The sequence below is a fragment of the Naegleria lovaniensis genome (assembly GCF_003324165.1).
Source record: "Naegleria lovaniensis strain ATCC 30569 chromosome Unknown tig063, whole genome shotgun sequence".
NCBI lineage: Eukaryota > Heterolobosea > Eutetramitea > Acrasida > Naegleriidae > Naegleria > Naegleria lovaniensis.
Window position 1 is genome coordinate 65,528 of NW_025407885.1, and position 22,264 is coordinate 87,791.

The window sequence follows — 22,264 nt, forward strand, 5'->3', positions numbered from 1 at the left end:
TCCAGTTCCATAACGCTATGTGTTGAAATTGCACTTGTTGTTTGGTCATTTGATGGGTTGGTCATTTACAATTCAATCTTGGTTCCCAAAAGTTGAATAAAAGCTCTCAACCATTCAGGATGTCCTGGCCATGCAACACCAGTGACAATGTTTCCAGAAACAACTGCACCATCTGCCTTACAATCCACCCATTCAGCTCCAGCATTGATGATATCATGTTTACAAGCAAAATAAGCTGCAATCTTTTTGCCTTTGATGGCTCCTGGAATGGCAGTTAAAATCAAAGGTCCATGGCTATAGATTCATTGGATTAATCATCGTCATTAATTTGTGAATATTGATAGATTCATGATGCAAATTCATGAAATTGAATTTTCGTAAACGGCAACGAGTTCACAAAAAATTGAATTTCTTAAGATTATTTCAACCTTATCCACTTACCAAATCGATGCAATGGGCTTGTTGGAGTCAACAAAATGTTTGACAATATTCAAAACATTATCGTTCAATCTTAAATATTCTGGAGCTCTACCACCTAGTCATTGGTCACGTTTAAATGTGACCAAATCATGAATTAATTCAAAGTGGACATTTCCATAAATACATAAATATATTCATAAAATTAATAATCATGATCATACCTGGAAGAACAATAGCTCCATATCGATCCAAATTATTCAATACTTCATCAAAATCAGCATTAATTTGAAAATTATGTCCTTTCAATTCCGTATAAGTTTGTTCTCCTGGAAGAAAATCATGAACAGCAGTAACCACCTTATCACCCTTCTTCTTTCCTGGAGAAATGACAGAAACTTGATGACCAATCATTTCCAAAGCTTTTTTCATTGATCAATATTACAAGTCATCAACATTATGATTCATGGGTTCATATTCATACCGATGATATGGTAGATGAGTAAATTTAGTCATGATGAAGTTCAAATATTCATTGTACGATCAAGACTAGGATATTTACCTTGGAAAGGAACCATTGCTTCATAATCCTCCACTACATTCATTGAAAACAAAATATTAATCATGATCAGTCAATATGAGAATGGATCAATGCGATGATCATCATGTCGGAAAATCAATTACATTCATGACCTACCATAATCTCCAACAATCATAACAATTTGCTGTTGAACCATTTTTTAAGATTGAAGACGAAAGATTGAGAGTCCACCAAGAGTCCAAATCGAGTGTGAACAATGAAACATGTTTAAGCGTTGGTACACTCTTAGTGTCTTTACATATAAAAATCTTGGAACAAAGGAGGTTAGAATCGATTAGATGCACAAACAGAAGGTTCTCAAGTCCTTCGAATAGAATCAAAAACAGCTTGACTTCAACTCATTCAAAGAGGATTTATCATCCATGATTCCCCTTCTAAATGCATCTTTTTCTTCCATTCACACGTGGTGCACCATCATTACAGAAAGATTCTTTCCAACAAAGGCTTCAAAATAAAACAAGTCGAAGAAGGAAACAAAAGATTCCTCTCTCTCTTCATCACGGTTCAAATTGTAACCCTCCTACAAAAATTCCTTTTCCATTCCGAACTGAGTGTCCTTCCTCAGCGATTCACTGAGAGATTGAGTTTATATTGAACACACACTACTACTTGAAGAGCATCATCACGTACGCACCTATTTATTGGACAAACTTCACCAGGAGAGAAAAGGCTTTTCATTGGTGGTACCAAGCACTTAAAAATTTACAAGTTCATTCCCTCTCTCTTCCTTTCCATTAACATCTTCCTTTTCATCATCAACTCCATCATCAATTTGGCTGCTTGTTGGGTATTGCTATTAGCCTTTTATCCACAGAATCATCATCAACGGAAACAAAAGTAGTTAATCTCACCTCCTTCAATTTCTCTTTCTTGTAGTAATAATTACATCATATTCCGCATTCACAACAAGAGAGATTCAACAAGTTATTACATCATCATAAGAGCAATATCAATACCGAAAAGCAATCATCATAGTTTCCATCATCAACAAATTTATGCTGAATATAACAGAATGAGTAACAATTATAATACAAGAACACAACCATCCTATACCACACCATCAAAGGATGAGATTGGAAAAACATCATCACTCAATACTCCCATACATTCCCATGTTGGTGTAACTCCCTTGAGGACAACTCCACCCAATACAATCGTATCGGCAACACCAACAAGTAGCAGCGCCATAAGAGGCACATCAGCAGCTCTTAGAGATCCTCAGGAACCACTCTACTACAGTAGTCATGATCATGTAAGTTGAATATTGTGAGTCGTTGAAGTCTAACAAGCCATCACCAAAAATCTAATGGTGGTATTGTCGCATCATGTTACATTATCACTTCGAAACACAAATTTGACAAACGATCCCACTTTGTTTGCTCTTCTATTGATCTTTCCATCATCAATCGCAACAAACGCTTGTCAACAAACACCTTCAACCACGACAAAAAACAACACACAAACCGCTCAAATTCGACCACATTCTCATCCTGTAAACCGTACACAGAACAATATGCATTCTTCATACGCTCAACAGCCACAACAGACGTTCTACGCGTATAGCCCAAGCACCAATCTCAATGTTAATTCTCTTCCCTACTCCAATACCACCTCCAACTTCTCAAATCCTGCAACACCCAGCAACAGCGCTGTCCTTCCATCATCAAACATGATTTTCCCACAATCTACCAGTTCCTTCTCTCTTCCATCTGTAAATTACAATTCAACATCGAATAATCCAAGCAATGTAGCATCAATGAGTAATAGCCGTGCAAGAGTTCAAGGAACAACAACACCCACCTCCAATTTTCAACAGCAGTCTGCACTCTATTCCAATCCTCACCCTTCAACGTTGTCATCAACAGCCGGCACAGCAACAATGGGATACAATACTCACCGCAGTCCCGGAACGCTTGCAAGCAATATTGTAACAGATTCACAACTTGCTTACATTCGTCAACCACAATATATCCAACAGATTCCAGAAGGTTCGGGCTCATACATAGACCCGCAACTAATGCCAATAAGAGGAGAGCAACAACCAGTCCAATTATTGACATCATCGAAGGCCCAACGGGCCGGAGTACAATACAGTTATGAACAATACTTGCCAACGACCAATACTGGTTCGAGCAATCAATTATTACATCCTTCATCAAGTCAGCACTACCAACCACGTCCAACAAGTAGCTTGAGCAATCAAATACCAACATCATCTGGTAGTCCTCAGGGTGGAAACGTCATGCAAACAAACTATAATACATATGGTACTACCACTTCCAGTTATTATCAACAGCAATATGGAAATATGACAAGCTATCCAACCACTCATAACACTCCAAAAACAGTGACACTTTCTAGAACAAATAGCACGCAATTGGTACCAGGATCTTCAATGACTTGTCCGATCGTTGTCACAGATGATCATGGCCAAACATTACAACGACAAAATCCGATGTCCCAAAATTATATTCAAAATATGAATTCACGAAGTTATTCGCCAGCAATTTATAACGGAGGCCATCAACAACAACAACATTATACCTCGTATGCTCAACCTCAAGCAAATCAATATATTGTTACCACTTCAACACCTCCTCAAATGCCACCCCCACAAAATCATATTGCCACAGTTTCCCAAGCTCAACCATCGACATCAAACAGCAATTATCCTGTGGGATTGTTAGTTGGATCAAAATATAGGCTCATGAATAAGATTGGAAATGGAGCTTTTGGCGAAGTTTTTCTAGCTCAAAACACAGATCAATCACAAGATTTTTATGCAGTCAAGCTAGAGACAATACCAACGCCTCAAAACGGGCAAAACAATGGCGGAAAACAACAATTAATTTTTGAAGCGAAGGTTCTGTCATATCTTTTCAATGCACCACCAAACTCTACTTCTTCATCTAATGGTAGTACGAATAACAACACTCAGCAAAACCAACCCGCTGTGGGAATACCTCGCGTGATCTGGTACGGAACTGAGAGTTCGTTTAATATTATGGTCATGGAACTTCTTGGACAAAGCTTGGAGAGCTTATTCAAGAAATGTAATCGCAAGTTTTCCTTAAAAACGGTTTTAATGCTGGCAGATCAAATGATTCAAAGAATTGAATTCACTCACAGAAGAAACTTTGTACATCGAGACATCAAGCCAGACAACTTTTTGATGGGTAGAAAGGGCTCGAATATGCTGCAATTACTGAATGGGACATCCTATCAGCCGACATCTACAAATGGTAATCTAAACACTGAGAATACTGTATATCTTATTGACTTTGGTTTATCGAAAATGTACTACTCTGAGAAGGGACATATTCCACTCAGGAAAGACAAACACCTGACAGGAACTGCTCGTTATGCAAGCTTGAACAATCACAAGGGCTATGAACAATCAAGAAGAGACGATCTAGAGTCCCTTGGTTATGTCTTGCTTTACTTTTTGAAAGGTGCTTTACCATGGCAGGGACTTACAGGAAATACCAAAGAAGATCACTACAACAATATCTATCACAAGAAGAAAAATATCAAAGTTGTTTCTCTATGCAAAGGGTTCCCAGTTGAGTTTGCAACCTATCTCAACTATGCTCGTGGCTTGAAGTTTTATCAAGAGCCTGACTATCTCTACCTGAGGAATTTATTCTTAAATTTGTTCATTAGAGAAAAGTTCTCATTAGATTATGAATGGGACTGGATTGTGCAAGATCGAAAGAGTGAACGCCAAAAATAAACAATAAGAACTTGCAAGAGATGAAAAATCGTAGAGTTTGGTTTAAAAATTCAAGTAAGGTAATTCCTTAAAAAAATGTCTCGACAAGAAACAAGTGTTGTTAAAGAAGACGAGCTTCAAACAACCACGACTTGCGATACTCAAGATCTTGAGGAACCCATTCCAATGAAACACAAGCCAACTATTTTAGAGGAGTTTTTAACATCTTCCTATCATTCCTATGTAGAGGTAATAAAACCTTTTGAAATGAATCATCGTTCGGATTTTGAAAAGCTGTCTGCGTTGCTCGCACGCAAATCCACTGCCTCCAAAACACAACATCAATCCCTTGTAGAACGACTTGAAACCTTACTCGAAAAAGTATCAGTCAGCAGTCTTTCCGGAGTCGACGATCACAAGAGTCTCTCCACTTCTCTCAACCATTCCTTCTTCGAGTTTAGAAATATCAGAGACATGTTCAACAATGACATTGACTCAAACATGAGCATCGTGAGTGAGGAAGATGTTGCCATTCTTGCCTCTCATTGTCTCTACATGCTTGAATACTATAATACCATATCGAGTGAATTTAGAGACCAAAAAAAACTCTTACTTGTGTTGAGAGTTATTGTCAATTATTCAGAAAATAATCCAACAACGAATACACTGAGAAGAGAGCAACTCAAACGAAGAGCAAAGTTTATGAATCATATATTGTCCGAGTCTGAGAGATTTCAACAATTACTTTGTAAATTCATGACATTCTCTAATGATCCTAATGATAAGGTTCAATATCTGTGCGCTAAATGTTTGAGTAATTTCATGAAAAATCAATCAAAAGTGTTGAATCAGAATGAGGGTGTGACTGGTCAGCAGCAACAGAAAAAAGTGTTTGCGTTGAATGTAGATACTCTTCGAGTGATTGGCATGTGTTTGGAAACACTGTGTGACAAGTTGCTTGTGAAAAATGCTGAGACCTTTGTTCATGTCCATTTCTATCAATTGTTGATTAACATCTTGTATGATCATTATATTGAACTTCATGGTGTAGAGATGAGTATCCGTCATGAAGAACCTAGTCGTCAAGAGGTCGTAGATTTGTATGTTCATACTCAGGTGAAAAAATTGCTCAATTGTACCAATCAAAATTCAACATTTGTGAAATGTCTATCTCTGATTCAGAAACATGTCGAGAAAATGATTACTTCCAATGAGAGTGATAGTTGTGCATTGAATTCTAACGATATTTCCAAATTGGTTAGGGTAAGTTCAATCGTCGACATGATTCATCATGATTTCACACAAATATTGGTGGATGTTAAGTCGTTACTACATGAGGAGGCAAACGTTATTCAATTAGCTTCTGAATTGTTGTTGAGATTCAGCGATACACTCACTGAAGAAAATAAGGAGACCATTGTGACATGCCTCTTTTCACATAATTTGGTATGCTTCAACAGAAATCAAACTCAGAGTGCATACAAGGCTAGTGTGAATGCACTAATAGAATGGTCCACTCGTGATACGTACTTGGAGGAAAAACTGTCGAGCTTTGTAAATGATCCAGTAGTGGCAGAGTCCTATGATCGTGCCATAGTTTCTATTCGAAACGATAGAGAACAATACAAGTTACACTGTGATCGTGTCAAACGTCTTGTGTAGAGTATTGCTAGGTGAGTGTCTCGCTATTTAGGGACATCTTCTCAAGTAAAATCTTCATTCTTCCGACAACTTGTTTTGATGAGAGTCTCTCGGAAACATCTTCTTTCCACATATCTTCAATAATTTGAATAAAATCTCTAACATTTTCATCTATAACTATGAGAGATGATTTCAACATTTCTAAAAGATTCATTCTGAACGGTGGCGAGGCATGTCTTTCAATTTTTTCTTTCACATCTAACACGTTCATTCCAGGATATGGTTTTGAAAGAGTTAAAATCTCACAAAACACAATGGATAACGAAAACACGTCGGATTTTTGACAAAACTTGCTTTGTTTCATAACTTCTGGGGCCATCCAATAAATGGTTCCGTGAGGTTGAAACGGTGTCAAATGATCTTGTTGTTGAATGTCCACAATTTTCGAGTCACAAAAATCAGCAATTCTAACATTCAGATGTTTGTCAATTAAAAAATTCAAAGACTTGACATCTAAATGAGCATATTTGCTGTTTTCATGAATTTCCATCAATGCAAGTGCCATGTCATGGGCAAGCATCATTTTGTTTTAAAATCCGTTTGAATGGACTTGATCAATTCAATCTCTTGATTTGAACGAATTCTCTCGTTAACACTTGCTGAGTCATTCTTGTTGGCATGTTGTTTGGCAGTATTCGTTGTAAAATGAATAATTGAATGTAAATCTCCCAAATCCATAAATTCCATCACAATCCAAAAAACAGGATTCTCAAAACAATATCCAACCAATTGTGTAATTTTTTTACATCCACATTGACCCAGTCGATTCATAATCAACAATTCATCTTTAAATTTCAGAATATTTCGTTCTAATTGTGCTCTATTCGCCAACATCTTTTTTCCAGCATAAATTTTGGATGAATTTACAATCTTTACTTGATACACTTCCGCAAAGCCTCCCGTAGCAATTTTGCTCACAATCTCAATTTCATTGGATTTGAATGATTGTACATGTTTTAATTGTTGTAATTCTTGCTCGGAAAGATTCGTTTTGTTGGATCCAACAATTTTGAAATCATTATTTTGTATATTAATTCTATCATCATCGCCAAATACCAAACGTCGTTGTTCCCTACTACTACTGCTACTACTGGATGAAACACTCGGATCCGACAAGGAATTGGATCTCTTTCTCATAGCGTCGTTGTGTTTCAATACAATCGTAGGATCTTGATTCGTAATATTTTTTTTTTTAAATAGTTCCTTGTTCTTCTTTCTAATCGTTTATGAAACTCTTTCACCTCAAAGAATCTGTAGTTCATAGAATCTTTCAGTTTGAAGAGGATGATGATTCTTCAAGGATATTCCAGGTCAAGTTTTGATTTTGTCCAAATATGGCCATCTTCTCTTTTATGTCAATTACCTACTCTAAAAAACCTCTCAAACGTTTCATCTTCACGAGTTTTTTCAGGTCATATGTGACTCTGTAAAATTTTCTCTCGTTTTGTGTGGTACCTAATTTTTGTCCAAATACGTTAACGCTGAGTTTTTATCCAAGCTGGATTCATGTTTTTTCTCATGGTCACATTGTTGTGTCTTTGGATAGTTTGAAAGCTTTGAATACGTTACATTTATGATTTTTCCATGCAGTTGCATTTATGTGAATCCGTTCTTGCGATTTTGTACGTTCGTATCATGAATGAATAAGAAAGGTTGAATAAGCGTTCTGCTACTAGTAGAGAAGAGAAACGAATATTCTTTGGCCTTGGAACAAATTGAGCCAACGGTCTGATTTTGGTGCATCTGCATTCCGAAAAAGGAGATTTTTTGAGAACACGAATATTCTCTTGGGGCATGATAAAACAACACACGCCAAACGTCAAACAGTAGTGATTCATCAATATAAAAAAAACGAGTACTACTACTTCTCTCTACTAACCCAATACTACCACTTTACCATGGCAACCAGCACAGTCTCCCCAGCTTTCCAACAACTCTTGTGTGAAATGATCACTGCCTGTGCCAAGAACGATCCAAATGCGTTTCTCTCAAGTTATCAAACGCTTCAACAACAATATCATTCGATAGGTCCACAACAACAGAAACCATCACAAGAATCCATTTCGGAGAATCCCTGTCCTTCATCGGTAACATCTTCGGAATCAAAAATTCAAATTATCGAACACTCCACTTGTGCTTTATCATCCTCTTCGTCCGATGAAAGAAGTGTCGATCATGATTCGAAACCAAAGAAAATTTCAAAGAGATATACGAAATTGAGAAAACAATTGAAGGCCTGTGAAAATTTCAAAGATAATTACTTTGTGTTTAGTACGACAACGACGTCGAAACCTGCAAATTCTGCACAAGGAAAGAAGAAGAGAAATTCTGCAAAGAAGAGAAGCAAGGATTGTGAAGAATTGTCGACATCTGGCAGCGACCAAGAATCTCCTCGATTGACAAGTGACAGCAAGAAGCGAAAAGTCACTCAGCATTCCCAAGATCATTCGACATCGTCCGTGGTTATGGACTCTTCTTTTGAACAACAATATCAACAACTAATGAATACTTGGAACGCACTCCAACAATTTGTAGATACTTCCTCCTTGAACACCTCCGAACCATCTCACGTCACACCAAATCAACAATGTGAAATTTTAGAGGAACAAACAGTTCCTGATTTCTTTTCAAGTGAAAACCCCTTGGAAAATTCCTTAGAATTAGACAGTATTTTCAATCACCCAACGACGGATTTTAATTTTTCGACGTCGTCCTTAATGGATCTTCCAGAATCACCCAACAACTTTTCCAATCTCTTCTCAGAATTACTTACAATAGCCAATGATAAATTTACATAATTTCCTTACAACGTGTTTTTGAATGAGTCTAAATGAAAAATTGTGTGGAATACATGCGAGCACATGACAGAGAACAGACTAAAGTTGTTGCAGCTGTTCAAAAGCGTCTTGCAACTGAAGGATTCTCCTCAACCAACATGCACCGTTGTTGAGTTCCATGAACCCAAATCCATAAAAAATGCAAGAAATTTTCTCGTCATCATTTCTATTATACACAAGTCGTTTATTGGAGGAAGAAATAGTTGGAGTGGCTCTTATTGTCATGATCCTTGTTCTTGCGGCAATGGTATTATATATTGTTTTGAGTGAATATTTAACTCGGAGACAAATTCTTGAGACAAGTTGTCGTTTCATTCGACACAAAGCTTCATCGGCCTTTCTTGGAGCAACAATATCCTTCGAATCAACATCAACGCCACATGTCATTATTGGTGGTGGTATTGCAGGACTATTATGTGCATGTATTTGCAAAAGCTTTTCAATTCCATTCAAACTTTATGAAAAAGATTCACAACGAACAGGTGGATTATTGGGAACCTTTCAAATGATGATGACGAATACAAATAATGGTAGAGAGGAAATTATTGGAATTGCAGAACAGGCTGCCAATGGAATATTATGGTCTCAGGAAGTAGAATATTTATTGACCAAAATTGGAATTTCTGATTTGAATGAGAAACCTGTCAATGTTGACAACACATCATCTCCTATATTAATAACTCCAAAGAAAACAGCCAAAGCAAGATATTTCTATAGAAATGGATCTATTTCTCAACTTCCTTTGACACTTTGGGAAATATTGTACGTATTGTGTTGGAGAATGTGGAGATTGCCTTTAAGAACTGGAAAGAAATCACTTTTTGACACGTTGGAGGAATTTTTCATATTTTACATGGGAGAAACTGTCACGAGACAAATCTTAGAACCAGCATTCAGTGGAATTTATGGAACTACATTGAATAACCTTTCATTTGAAGGTACAATGGTATTATTTCCCAAATTGATGGAACATTCGGTATCTCTTCCTCTTGCTATTGTGAAATATTCATTGAGAAATTTATGGAATAGATGTGTTGAAAAGAAACACGACACAAAGAAAACTCAAAACAAAGTAGGAACCACACATAGCTTTAAATTTGGAATGCAACAATTCATAGATGCTCTTCAAAATTATGTGGGACAAGAACATATCATTTTAGGGAAAACCATTGACAATCTCTGTGAATTTGATTTACAAAATTCTAAAATCATTCTTACAACTCCTGCCTATGAAACATGTAGGATTTTAAATAATACATTCATGACACTTCATGAGAATTCTGACAAATTTGAAGAATGGCAACAGCAAATCATAGACTATTTATCTTCCATACGTTATACCCCAATAATGACATGCACTGTCATTGTGAAAAAGAGCGTATTTCAAAAATGGAAACCTGGTTTTGGATGTTTAATTCCAAGAAATGAAGGCCTGTCCATCATGGGCGTCCTTTTCAATTCTGAAATTTTTGAAGATCGAGTGCTCGATGAAGCAACCAGTGTGAGTATGACAGCCATTCTTCAAGACACGGATCCTAATGTCACCGATGAAAATATCCAACAACGAGTTATTTCTGAACTCGGTCAATTGTTTTGTGAACATGGACATGGGACCATTCAAAGAATATCTCAAATGAAATTGTTTCGATGGAAACATGGTTTGCCACAATATTCTCCCTCTCTACAAGTTGCACGACATGGCATTGATAGATGGTTAAGACACATGTGTCCTAATTTGACATTGTTTGGAAATTATACGGGACAGATATCAATAAGAGGTATGATTACAGAAGCTGTGAAACAAATGTTGAAGGAACAATGAAATCAAATGGTCGTTGACATGATGATTGTTGTTGATGACTAGTTTTCTTTGAGTGTTCAAAAAGTTTATCATTGATGACTTGTCACAAGTGTAGTAAGAATCCTCATTTCTCCACTCCTTGTGTTGGAGAGTGTACAATCGAATGTGTATTCAAACAAGATTTGGTACCGCTTTTGTTGTGATAAGAATTGAATTGTTGTGGTCTAACGGTTGTTGTTGTTGTTGAAGAATAGCCAACTTGTAAATGATTTTCTATCATGAAATGGATCATCGTTGAGGGTCAAATTGGATCAAGTGCTTTTTCGACGATTGGACAAGTGGTAATTTCAAGTCAAGCTCATGCAAGTAAAGTTGGTTCTTTACATTCATCCATGTTTTGCAAATGTAATAAGAGAATCTCCATACAACATGTTTTTGAAATGAATCTAAATGAAAAATTATGTGGAATAAAATGTTTTCATGTTAATCAACAATAGTACGGTGATGTGACAGGATGCACATCGGATCAAAAAGGAATAATTTTATACAATGAACATTAGTATACAATCATCGATCAATGGATTCTAAAGTGAGATAATTCAATCATGATCGTTCTTATTTAAGGCAAATTTAAAACCACCATGAAGACATTCAAATATTTCCCAATTTGATCCTTGAACAAACAAGGGAAAATTTAAGTGTTGGTTCATTGTGAAAAATGTCTCGTGTCGTAAATTTACGAAAAACTACCACCTACTTGATTGGTACTATTATTTCTCGCACAATCTCATAAATCGTTTTAAAAAGAGAAATTTTATAAAATCTCCCTTAACAGCGCTCACTTCTTGCAAAAGATGCATTAGCACGCATCCGAGTTCTTTTATACTATTCAAGCGTACTTTTGAAATTGTATTTTTCGTTTTTCTTTAAAAGTAGATATTTTTGCTCGAGAATATTCGATCGTTTCGGTTAGCATCACCTAAATGCCAAATGTCGAGGAAAATTATGCGTTCAATTTTTAAAAAAAAAACTTTCAGCCCAAATCAAATCGTTGGAAACTTGCACCATGTTGCAACAACAACAAGCACACTCCAACACGTTCCAAAACATTCTCAGCGAAATGCTTCAAGCATGTGCAAGTAACAATGCTGAAGCATTTCTCTCGAGTTTTAAACAACTTCAAAACTTGCAACAACAACCAACCACCGAGTTGGTAATTGGAACCTCTTGTACAAACTCTGATCCTTCTCCAGATGCCTCTCCTCAAGTACAATGTTCCACTTCAACATTTGTCGCTTCCTCAACTTCAAACGAAAATTCAAAAACTTGTCCAACACAATCAACACCCAGGAAAAAGAAATCCAACAAAATTCCCAAACGATATACTCAATTAAGAAAACAATTACGAGATTGTGATCACTTTTCAGAAAATTACTTTGTATTCAATTCGACGTTAACGAATCCATCCGATGATCAGATTGCCTCTTCGAAGCAACAGAAAAGAAATTCTTCGATCAAGCGATCGAATAAGGTGACGACGGAAAAGGATTCTTCGATCGTGTCACGAAAAGATGTGAAACAACGAAGACTTTCGAAATCAAGTGAATCAGAGTCTTCACTGCCCTCCTCTTCTGTAAATTCATCGAACTCAACTCCCTCGAGTCAGAACGAGCAACCCTCAATTCCCATGTATAGTATTATCAATAATGAATCACTTGCCACTTGTCAAACACCAAGTTTCGACGAACAATTTCAACAATTAGTGTCCTCATGGATGACCGTCCAACAATATACTTTCCAACAACAACAACAACAACCCTACTCCCAACCAACTGCCTCCAATGACGAATACAATGCTCTCGACTCAACCCTGTTTCAGGTTGACTTTGAAAGTTTACCTCAATCAGAGAATTATTGTACCTTTAATTTATTTACAGAATCTTTCCTGTAGTCAATAAATGACTGCATTGACTCGTCAACTTCATTTATGTACACAGGTCTTTGTTTGTGTCACCTCTTCCAGTGGATGTTTTAAATATCCTTGTTGAAATCTTCAATTACGACCGCCCAATGAATACCCTTGGCCATCTCCCTTTTTCCTTTTAGTGACCTCAAGATTCTCATTTGGAATTTGTTCTTGAAACAATCATTTAGCCGTCCTTGTTGGCTCTGTGTGTCCACTTTTGCCATGACTTGAACGCAAGCGAACAAATGCGAACCCGTAAATTACGCACGAGGATCGGCAATGCGTAGTCTAAAAGGAGTGCTGTGAAGCACCATTTTGAGAGTTGTTCCCTTTTTAATAATATGCAACAAGTGTGAATGTCATGTTAACAGCAAATGTGAAAGCCACACTTGTCGTGTTCAACATCAAAAAAACCTCTCAAAACACAACAATTCGTACACATGTATACCCTTGAGCAAATAATTCAACTGTTGTTGTCACTTGCCAACACATCGATCCAACACTCACATGTTTCAGAAAACTTGATCTCACATTCCCCTTCACACTCGACTGACGTTTCATCCTCCACAGAAACATCCCTTCCAACTACACCTCTTTCAAATGAAAGTGGTTGTGGTATTCATCAACCAGAGACTCCAACAACCACTTGTCAGGAATCCATTTCTGAGAGTTCTTCTTCACGTGCTGTGACAACTCCTTCAACTTTGAAACAACAAACGAGTTCAGGAAAGAAAATTTCATCTCGATATACCAAACTGCGCAAACAATTGAGAAATTGTGATCATTTCCAAGAGAATTACTTTGTGTTTAACTCTTTCGACGAACCTGAGGAGAACAACACTCGACACTCCAATCCATCTCGAACTTTGAAACGAACCAAAGAGGATTCTTCGAGTGGGCCAACAAGGAATCGAAAACATCGCAAGAAGGACCTTGTTAATACAAACCCGCCGAAGCACTGCTTGCCATTGGATGACGATCCATACACGAGTCCGCAACAACCACAACAACAATTCGAACAACAACAACATAATGATGTCAATGAATTAATTGTACATGAATGGATTCCAGTGGATCCAAGCACATGTACTGCCATGCCGCAACACCTTCCACTTGTTATTGGTAATCATCAGCAAATCTCTTCACAGGTTCATGAAACTCAAATTCTTAATGAGAACATTCAACAAGTTTTCTCAACATTATTCGATTCGACACATCCCGATTTCGAAAGACAATTCCAACAAGTGTTTCAAGCATGGCTCATGGTCAAGCAAGTACTTGCCATGCACTATAATCACTCCAACCATTTCAATTCAGTACCTCAACCAAATATGGATAACATTGTGTTTTCCGATCCCACAGTTGATACTAATTGTTACGAACAAGATAAGGATATGTCTTTTTTATTTGCCAACAATTCCAATAAATAAGATCAATAATTATCATTCATCATGTCACTTTGATTTCTTACATATTTCGAGTGAGTGAAAATTCACTTTCTAAATTCTTGCTTGAAAGAAAAACCAAAGGACGATCGTCGTTGTGAGTCGAAACATTGATTCAAGAGTTGTTCTTCAAGAATTTGTAAACATTTTTCGTATGCTTCCTTCACTTCATCTTCCCAATGTGGATATTCTTGAATTGTTTGTTGATACAACTCTGATAGTCCATCTTCAAGGTTCAATGATTGAATTTGATTCACATACTTTTTCATAAACGTTTGGCCCATGGTTGGTTCCTTAAATTTCATGAGAAGATCCATCACTCGTTTCTGCATTTCGTGTTGTGACATGCCCTTTTCAACATATGGATAGACTGGATCATCAGCATGCGAATCATGATTGTTTCTTTCCGTTTGCAATTGTAATGATGGAAATACGTGCAAAGTGAAATATGAATGGATATCATTGGCTTCTTGAGGATATAATGTCAGAGCATATCGCTGCAATTCATGGAATGTGGATATGGAGAGGGGTTGAGTAGCGCTGAAAAATGCTGAACATCCTTGTATCAATTCAATAATGGACTCAAATTCTTTGACTATTGGGAGCTTTGAGTTCAATAGGTTGCAAAATTGATATTTTCGTTCTTCATGCTGTGGTAACTGTTCTGTTGTTGTATGTAGAAATTGAGATTCTAAATGTTTGAATGCTTTGTCGAGACATGCATCGTGATTCACATTCATCATTTTGGAAGCTTCATAAATGACATCTAGGACTTGATAAATATTAGAATCAATATTTCTATAAATGACACTCTGTACCAATTTTCTTGTACTAGTATTTTTCATGAGTGACAAACCCTTATTAGCTTCTTCGTCGTTTGAGGGTCGAGAGAGCCATTCTTGGACTGCCATTTTTAACAAATCGAGTTTGGATACATGTGCATTTTCTAGATTTTGAATTTCTGATTGAATGAAAGGTTTGTGTGGACAAATCTCAGTTGGAGCGGCGTTATTATTGATATCGTCTTCAATGGCAATAAATAAAGTAGATGATATGGATTCGTCAAGATGGCCAACGTTTGATGAGTTTGGAGTTAGTTTTTGCTTCTTTTTCGAATTTTGCTCATCGGCATTGTCCTCCATTGAATTTGCAAGCTTTCTTGCCTCTTCTTTCAATCTCTTTTTGGGGTGATATGACTCGGGAATATCTTGTGGTGATGGTAAATAAATAGGTTTGGATGTAAAGTAGTTTGTAAATTTTGAGGAGATTCTTTTTTTAAAAAGGTAAATCGAACGCATTTGTATCCATGTGTGACAACCCACTCATACAATTTTTCTTTTCTCAATGTACATTTGTTATTTACAGGGAACAAAGTTTCAATATTGTCAAGTTTCAATGGATATTCTCCGTTGTTGGTGTTACTACTACTTGATCCATTCATGTTTTCATTGGGTTCATTGTCATCCTTATACAAGTAAGCTTCAACTTTGAACGACATCAACCCATGTGTAGAAATTAATAATTTCGCGAATGATGTATAAGTTTTCCTATCTTTCTTAAAAAACATCTTGTTGCTTAAAAATGTTATCAGTTTGTCGGTTTTGTGGTTAATTGTGCGTGTTACTCGGATGAAAGGACATTCTCTGCGTTCCTCAAAATCAAAGCCAGCTAACATTTTTTCGCCCAATGTTCTTTCTTTGGTGTAAAGGCCCTTTGAAATAGTTGGAACCCACAAAATAAAATCAGTCTCTACTTTCGTGTCAGGCGCCCTCAATAATCCTTTCCCCATCTTTGACGAGTGCATGTTAAATTTAAAAACAGCATTCACATTCTCTGGAATTTCAATTGTACAAACTCCATTCTGCAATTTTTTGTAGGTTGTCTTGTCTCCACCTTTTTCAGTCGTTTGAGAAATATATTTCACAGGTTTTTCTGAATTTTCCAAAGTTGAAAGATCAAACTCAAAGCTTAGAACATAACTTCTTGGTACATCTCGCACGAGTGTTACATGAGAAAGTTTCGGCTTGGCGTTTTCAACTCTACAAGTTGGACAAAAGTAACCACAACCCGTAACTCGCAAAGTTCCAATCAAGCCATTCACCAACTCCAACTTGACGGTTTTAGAAAATTTACCACGTCCAATGGATGTCGTAGTAAAAACAATCTCCGATGATGATGTTGTTGTTGTAGATGTAACTACAGGAGCCTCTTCCGATGAAGTCCCCGATGAAGAAGGTGATAAAGTGGTTGCCTCGTCCATCATCCTGGTGATCATCGATCGTAAAACAATATTTTTTTTTGCTGTTTTTTTGCTTACGATGATGAACTGAAAAAAAGTTTTTTTTTTTGGAACGAGGCAACTTGCTATCTTGTTGAGACATGATGCATTGGTAAAAAATTGACATTATTAATAACAATACAATCGATGAAATACAGGTTTGGATTAATAAGAAAGATATTCTTTTGGTAAAGATAGTTTAGGACAGTTTGAAGTCTAATTGCGTCTTCTATTAAATCATAGTTTTCAGCTGTTCTGTTTTATTCCATTGAACAGACATCTCATTTGTAAGGCTTAGCAGAACACTCCTTTCTTACAAATAAAGCAACTCGTGTTGTAAACTAGTCAACAACCTTTCTTGTATTCGCACGTGTCTTCATCTGTCAAATGCCAAAGCAGTTTCAACAATTAAAAAATGCGACCAGTTGGCGAGAGATCTGCAACTCCTTGCCGTCACCACAAGAGAAGCCGTTTTCTCCTATTCAACATCCTCAGCATCATCCTATTGATCACAATGCAGTCCTTCCATTTTACAGAAGCAAGTCCGACCACTCAATGGGTCGATTTGACAAGTGACAGCAGTCATGGTATCTCCTCGTATCAAAATTCCGTTCAAGATGGTACCATCATGTCCACTTCCTCTATCGTATTGAATCAAACCAGTCTTCTCTCCTATGACCGTTATATTTTAAACATGACAAATTTAAATAATACTTTTTTGTACACTTATGGAGCGAACTCGGATTTCTCTATTATGGAATTGTCTATCAAATACTTTGTTTGTGTTTTGAATTCGTCATGATTGTATTAGCTGCTTCTCCATTGATTGCAAAAAGAGGTGAGTGTTGATTCCGATATCATGATTTTACAATTTTAATTTTTGGAATTTTGAAAATTGTTTTGGGAATTTTGAATTTTATTGAATTTGAAAATCATTGTCAATTTTGTTCTATTGTGTGGTTTCATCATGATGCTCTCATGACACTACACGAATTTTAGGAAGGACATGGCAAAAGAAAGTATTGCTTGCTTTCTGCATGATTGCTGCAATTATGGAATTTGTGGCACAACCATTCGATTTGTTGAAGGTTTTCCATCCACTACAGGATCGATCAATTTCAAATGCAGCCAGTAAGTATTCATTCTTGATGTGCACACAAATATCATGAACTGTCACTTGTCGTTTTCACTCGTAACACTCTGTAGCCCTCTTTCTTCCTCACTTCTTTGCTCGAATGCAATTCCAAGCCATCTACGCTCTCTTTGTTTATCTCTTCTTCAAAATTTTACAAGTCCTTCTCACCATTGCGGAACGAATGAATACAAAAAGAAAACGTGAAGAAATCAAAGAAATGTACAAGAAGGCCATTTTAGGTCTTGGCCCCACAAACACGAGTAGTAGCACAACTGTTCAACCTATTCCTACTACTACTACTGGCATGGATGTAGGTAAACATCATGAAATTTCCCACGGTCTGAACCCTCTGGATTTCTAAATTTGGGAAATGTGAACAACAACCATGCCAATCCTTCGACTGGAACTGCAATGACCACGCACAATGTTCAACATCATCATCATCAACATTCATCGAGTTTGACTCTTCCAGGTTCTCCACAACTCTTGGGAACTCCAAATTCACCTCTCATGATGGCTGGAAGTGTCAATTCCAATCATTCACATTTAGATGCCAATCCCACGAGTGGTCATGCACCTTCGTCATCCATCAACCATGTCGATGATGAATTATGGTATATGAAAAATCAAAGCGTTTCACCCAATGGACTGTTACCTTCAGGCACAAGTTTACAAAATAATGTAAATTCAAATACTATTTCGAATCCACCAAATTCAACACCACCTCTTTCAACAAGTCCTGTTCCAACCAATCAAAAAGTTAATTCCTTAGATATCACTTATTCACACAATATCGATCATGCCCTGAAAACCATTTCCAAAAATTCAGCAACACTCTCCTTAAAACCAAATATTTCAGCTGAAAATCGAAGAGGAAGTTCCTCATCGAATATTTCAGATACTTCCATGACAGGTCTACTGGTTGCCAATAAGAAGGTCATTGAAGTCTCACGAGACAGAGCTACCAGCAATGTTTCAGGAGAATCCAAATTGAGTGAATTAGATAAGGCATTATCATTGGCAGTTCCAACTTCCTCCTTTTATGAAAAATATCCAAGTTCTCCAATGGTGAAATTTCTCAAAACTCTCAGAATTTTCATGATCGTTGTATTCATATTGCATTTAATAGTGAGTATTGCTGATGTTATTTGCATGCTTGCCTTCCATTTATGGGAATTTTTTGGATCCAGTACCATGTCAGGATTTTTCCCATCACTCGATTTGTATCCAACCGTAGCCTTCTCCCTTTCCATGGCTCTTTCCATCTCGATGGTCCTCTTTGCAAGCGTAAATTTCATTCAAATTCTCTCCTTGACCTATGTCTTGTATTTTGACCCAGATCAAGACGACGCCATCAAAAGTGCCATTTTAGGACATCCCATGCCATCGAGTACCAACATTGGACCCATGAAAGTAGCCTTAGAAACCATTGAGGAAAATAAGAATAGATCTCTCATCTGTACCGCTGTTTTATTATGCCATATCTTTGTAGCCATCTATGTCGCGTGCTATCCTCTCTTTTATTATAGCATGATGTTGCAAGGAATGAGTTTCATGTTTCAGATTATTTTTTATGCAGGAAGAAGAATCGGAACCATGTGTGCCATCTTGTCCATTTACTTGTTGTATGTGCCATTTTTTAAAATGTATCATGGAATTACAAAAATTCAAACCACCAAGAATAAGAGAATTACCTTATTTAGATAAATTGGAAACGACATGAAAATTTAATTGTGCCATGAAAATTTCAATTCAATACTCATCATAATGAAAGTCAAAAGGAGAGACATTCATGCTTGTGTATTTGAGAAATAAAAACATACATTAGTTTTCCTCTTGGCGTGCTTAACTGCGACGTGCCAAACAATTTTAAAGTTAGTTCTATCGACAAAATTGTGCTTCTAAGGCAATCAAAACAGTTGTTTTCAAAAAACAACCTTAGAGCTGGACAAGTTAAAAAAAGAGATGTCATGCCTAATTCTACCCCAACCTTGGATAGAACCCATTGCTCATTCTTCCCTCTCTCACATGTTCGTTCATCATGAGAGAAGATAAGAAATTGCTGTCCTCTTTGGGCTGCTTCATGAACACCTCTCCAAACATAGTTGATGAACGGAGCTTCCTTAGATTAGCTTCAAACGATCACAACCGTTCGTTATGGTTGGAATTAAAAGAGTGAATTGAAAAACGATATAATAGGATCCTTATGATTTCAAGTTCACCACTTAAATCATCAAATTGAACGTTTGTTAAAAATTACTGTTGGACGTTTTTACTGCTCAAATTGCTCTCAACAGAATCATGCCACTTTAAAATTTAAAATGATTAATCCATCCACGAGGCTGGCTTAAAATAAATAATCGTTTCCAAGTGGACAAATGTTGAATACCAATATTTGAAGTAGCTGTTTGTCCAGTCTTGCTCTCTTCGAGCTCTCGAACATTTCCTCGCACATAAATATAGGATTTAAAATGTCCACGTTTGCTGTCACGTTCGTTTACATAGGGTAAATTAATTTCGACGCATTCCTCAAAGACAAGTCTTAAATAACGATATCTATCAGGAATAACATATGTTGCATTCAAGAATGAGCAACCATTTGGATCTGTGTTATCTGTGTAAATGTAATCATTACTCTCGTTCAGGGAAACTCCATATTCATAAAATCGAGAGTGATTAAAACCAAATTCTTTCAATAAGAAGTGTTCCCTATGATGTATTACGACCTCAGGAGCATACTGCGCTGATTTGTCTTTCATTTTGTAAATGGCATCGTCACATACACTCCTCAAATGCAACGATGGTTCTTCGATCAAGTATGTTTCTGGATTCATCATGATATAGTCCAAATTTCTGCCATCCAACACGGAGAGACGTTCAGAAAATGGGCAAAATATTTTCTCAGTAATTTTAGAAAGAGACATGCCATGCAGCTTTTGAGGTAACTCAATCATAAATAGGAGAGGGCTTGATGGATTGGCTCGTCCAATGAAGAACAGGTTTTGAATTGCTTCACTCTTAGAATCCTTGTACACAATTAATTGTACCAATACTTGTTTTTTCTCTTTACTATAATGACTCACAGAAATGGAATACTTTCCATCATGCTCTGATCCACTTGCAAAATTAATTTATATTTCGTTTCATTCTTTCCCGACTTGTTCGATCGTTTCAATTTCAAAAAATTTTGAGCATTTGATTCCTTTGTTTCAATAATTTCTAACGTGAGAGAGGATCCTTTTTTGTGGCATTCAAACACGAGATCAATCATCTCTGAAAAATCGGAAAGCATTTGTCGGTGGCGAGCCTTGATGGTCATTTTTTTGTCTCTGTAAAAATAGAACAAAAAATGTAATGATTGTTTCGTTTTTACTTGAACTCGGATGATTAATTTCATTTCCAGATCTTTTCAGTGTTTCCTAGATTTTCTCTGTTTTGAAATTCGGTGCAATGAAGAGGAAGTATTTGATTTGTTCTTTCGAGGTCTTCCTCTTCCTCGTTTCGGTCCGTTCTGCTTTAACATTTGTTCGGCAAGAAAGGATTTTTGTGTATGAGAGACGAAACAGATTTTGGATGGAGTTGTTGTTAGATTGGTTGTTTTTGGAGGTGATAATATTGTTGAGGAGGAGGATGAGGAGGAACGTTGTTCACTAGGATGGACACAAACCCATGTTGAAGATCCATGAGAAGAATTGTTTGAACATTGATTGAGAGAGTTCAAGAAACCTCTTCCATGATCCAACAAGGAATATGATCTGATATCTGAACCTTCATCATGATCCGTAGGACTTGCATCAAGTTTCATTTGTTCCTCCACTGGCTCATGAACGTTACCAAAGAGTGAATCATAATCCAAAGTCAAGAAACAATCAGATGATTGAAGAGAACCATTCTCAAGAACGGTTGGATATAAGGTCAAGTAATGATTCTCACTACTGAGCCTCCCATGCTCGAGACCAATATTGGAACCTATTTCAAAGTTGGGAACTAATGGTTGTTCATGTTGCTGCGAATAAAGAAAGCATTGTTCATAGAGGTTTGAAAGCACAATCTCCATAAGGAAGAATCAATTCGCTCATTCATACCCTCCATGGTACAGGTTGTATGTTGTTCCATCATGATGGAACCTTCTTGTGAGGTTGTTGATGGCGAGAGAAAGGAATCAAGATGATGATGCATCATGTAACAATTGAAAGTAATTCTATTTGTTTTTTTCTGTAGTGGAGGACTCTGAATTCAGCTGCCATCAACCTTATAACATCCATGAGAACCAGATACAACAACAATGTTGATGAAAACTAGCGCGGAGACTATCTCTTTAAAATTGGTGTTTTTGAATGCCAAATTAATGATGTCTCCATGCGACAGAGA

At 36.8% G+C, this 22,264-nt stretch overlaps 14 protein-coding genes across 14 annotated transcripts; 8 read left to right on the plus strand and 6 right to left on the minus strand.

Moving 5' to 3' along the window:
- Positions 1-65: 65 nt before the first annotated feature.
- On the minus strand, positions 66-1,154 carry C9374_012998 (uncharacterized protein; the record flags this gene model as incomplete). The annotated part of the gene is made up of 5 exons (XM_044688828.1): positions 66-294; positions 442-535; positions 642-839; positions 980-1,012; positions 1,115-1,154. The coding sequence occupies 5 exons, from the start codon at positions 1,152-1,154 to the stop codon at positions 66-68; spliced, it is 594 nt and encodes a 197-aa protein (XP_044542142.1).
- An 876-nt stretch (positions 1,155-2,030) lies between these two features.
- C9374_012999 (uncharacterized protein) lies at positions 2,031-4,751 on the plus strand (the record flags this gene model as incomplete). Its single annotated transcript, XM_044688829.1, has 2 exons — positions 2,031-2,270; positions 2,526-4,751. The coding sequence occupies 2 exons, from the start codon at positions 2,031-2,033 to the stop codon at positions 4,749-4,751; spliced, it is 2,466 nt and encodes an 821-aa protein (XP_044542143.1).
- A 75-nt stretch (positions 4,752-4,826) lies between these two features.
- C9374_013000 (uncharacterized protein) lies at positions 4,827-6,392 on the plus strand (the record flags this gene model as incomplete). Its single annotated transcript, XM_044688830.1, has 2 exons — positions 4,827-5,993; positions 6,054-6,392. 2 exons carry the CDS (start codon positions 4,827-4,829, stop codon positions 6,390-6,392), a joined length of 1,506 nt encoding a protein of 501 aa, XP_044542144.1.
- A 7-nt stretch (positions 6,393-6,399) lies between these two features.
- On the minus strand, positions 6,400-6,921 carry C9374_013001 (uncharacterized protein; the record flags this gene model as incomplete). The annotated part of the gene is made up of 1 exon (XM_044688831.1): positions 6,400-6,921. One exon carries the CDS (start codon positions 6,919-6,921, stop codon positions 6,400-6,402), a length of 522 nt encoding a protein of 173 aa, XP_044542145.1.
- Positions 6,922-6,950: 29 nt separating this feature from the next.
- Positions 6,951-7,568, minus strand: C9374_013002 (uncharacterized protein; the record flags this gene model as incomplete). Its single annotated transcript, XM_044688832.1, has 1 exon — positions 6,951-7,568. One exon carries the CDS (start codon positions 7,566-7,568, stop codon positions 6,951-6,953), a length of 618 nt encoding a protein of 205 aa, XP_044542146.1.
- A 761-nt stretch (positions 7,569-8,329) lies between these two features.
- Positions 8,330-9,229, plus strand: C9374_013003 (uncharacterized protein; the record flags this gene model as incomplete). The annotated part of the gene is made up of 1 exon (XM_044688833.1): positions 8,330-9,229. The coding sequence occupies one exon, from the start codon at positions 8,330-8,332 to the stop codon at positions 9,227-9,229; it is 900 nt and encodes a 299-aa protein (XP_044542147.1).
- Positions 9,230-9,407: 178 nt separating this feature from the next.
- C9374_013004 (uncharacterized protein) lies at positions 9,408-11,090 on the plus strand (the record flags this gene model as incomplete). Its single annotated transcript, XM_044688834.1, has 1 exon — positions 9,408-11,090. The coding sequence occupies one exon, from the start codon at positions 9,408-9,410 to the stop codon at positions 11,088-11,090; it is 1,683 nt and encodes a 560-aa protein (XP_044542148.1).
- A 1,045-nt stretch (positions 11,091-12,135) lies between these two features.
- Positions 12,136-13,020, plus strand: C9374_013005 (uncharacterized protein; the record flags this gene model as incomplete). The annotated part of the gene is made up of 1 exon (XM_044688835.1): positions 12,136-13,020. One exon carries the CDS (start codon positions 12,136-12,138, stop codon positions 13,018-13,020), a length of 885 nt encoding a protein of 294 aa, XP_044542149.1.
- A 455-nt stretch (positions 13,021-13,475) lies between these two features.
- C9374_013006 (uncharacterized protein) lies at positions 13,476-14,465 on the plus strand (the record flags this gene model as incomplete). The annotated part of the gene is made up of 1 exon (XM_044688836.1): positions 13,476-14,465. The coding sequence occupies one exon, from the start codon at positions 13,476-13,478 to the stop codon at positions 14,463-14,465; it is 990 nt and encodes a 329-aa protein (XP_044542150.1).
- Positions 14,466-14,527: 62 nt separating this feature from the next.
- On the minus strand, positions 14,528-16,740 carry C9374_013007 (uncharacterized protein; the record flags this gene model as incomplete). The annotated part of the gene is made up of 2 exons (XM_044688837.1): positions 14,528-15,749; positions 15,803-16,740. The coding sequence occupies 2 exons, from the start codon at positions 16,738-16,740 to the stop codon at positions 14,528-14,530; spliced, it is 2,160 nt and encodes a 719-aa protein (XP_044542151.1).
- An 816-nt stretch (positions 16,741-17,556) lies between these two features.
- On the plus strand, positions 17,557-18,254 carry C9374_013008 (uncharacterized protein; the record flags this gene model as incomplete). The annotated part of the gene is made up of 3 exons (XM_044688839.1): positions 17,557-17,596; positions 17,758-17,889; positions 17,965-18,254. The coding sequence occupies 3 exons, from the start codon at positions 17,557-17,559 to the stop codon at positions 18,252-18,254; spliced, it is 462 nt and encodes a 153-aa protein (XP_044542152.1).
- A 50-nt stretch (positions 18,255-18,304) lies between these two features.
- Positions 18,305-19,600, plus strand: C9374_013009 (uncharacterized protein; the record flags this gene model as incomplete). The annotated part of the gene is made up of 1 exon (XM_044688840.1): positions 18,305-19,600. The coding sequence occupies one exon, from the start codon at positions 18,305-18,307 to the stop codon at positions 19,598-19,600; it is 1,296 nt and encodes a 431-aa protein (XP_044542153.1).
- Positions 19,601-20,202: 602 nt separating this feature from the next.
- On the minus strand, positions 20,203-21,212 carry C9374_013010 (uncharacterized protein; the record flags this gene model as incomplete). Its single annotated transcript, XM_044688841.1, has 2 exons — positions 20,203-20,860; positions 20,977-21,212. 2 exons carry the CDS (start codon positions 21,210-21,212, stop codon positions 20,203-20,205), a joined length of 894 nt encoding a protein of 297 aa, XP_044542154.1.
- A 90-nt stretch (positions 21,213-21,302) lies between these two features.
- C9374_013011 (uncharacterized protein) lies at positions 21,303-21,950 on the minus strand (the record flags this gene model as incomplete). Its single annotated transcript, XM_044688842.1, has 1 exon — positions 21,303-21,950. The coding sequence occupies one exon, from the start codon at positions 21,948-21,950 to the stop codon at positions 21,303-21,305; it is 648 nt and encodes a 215-aa protein (XP_044542155.1).
- Between the last annotated feature and the right edge of the window lie 314 nt (positions 21,951-22,264).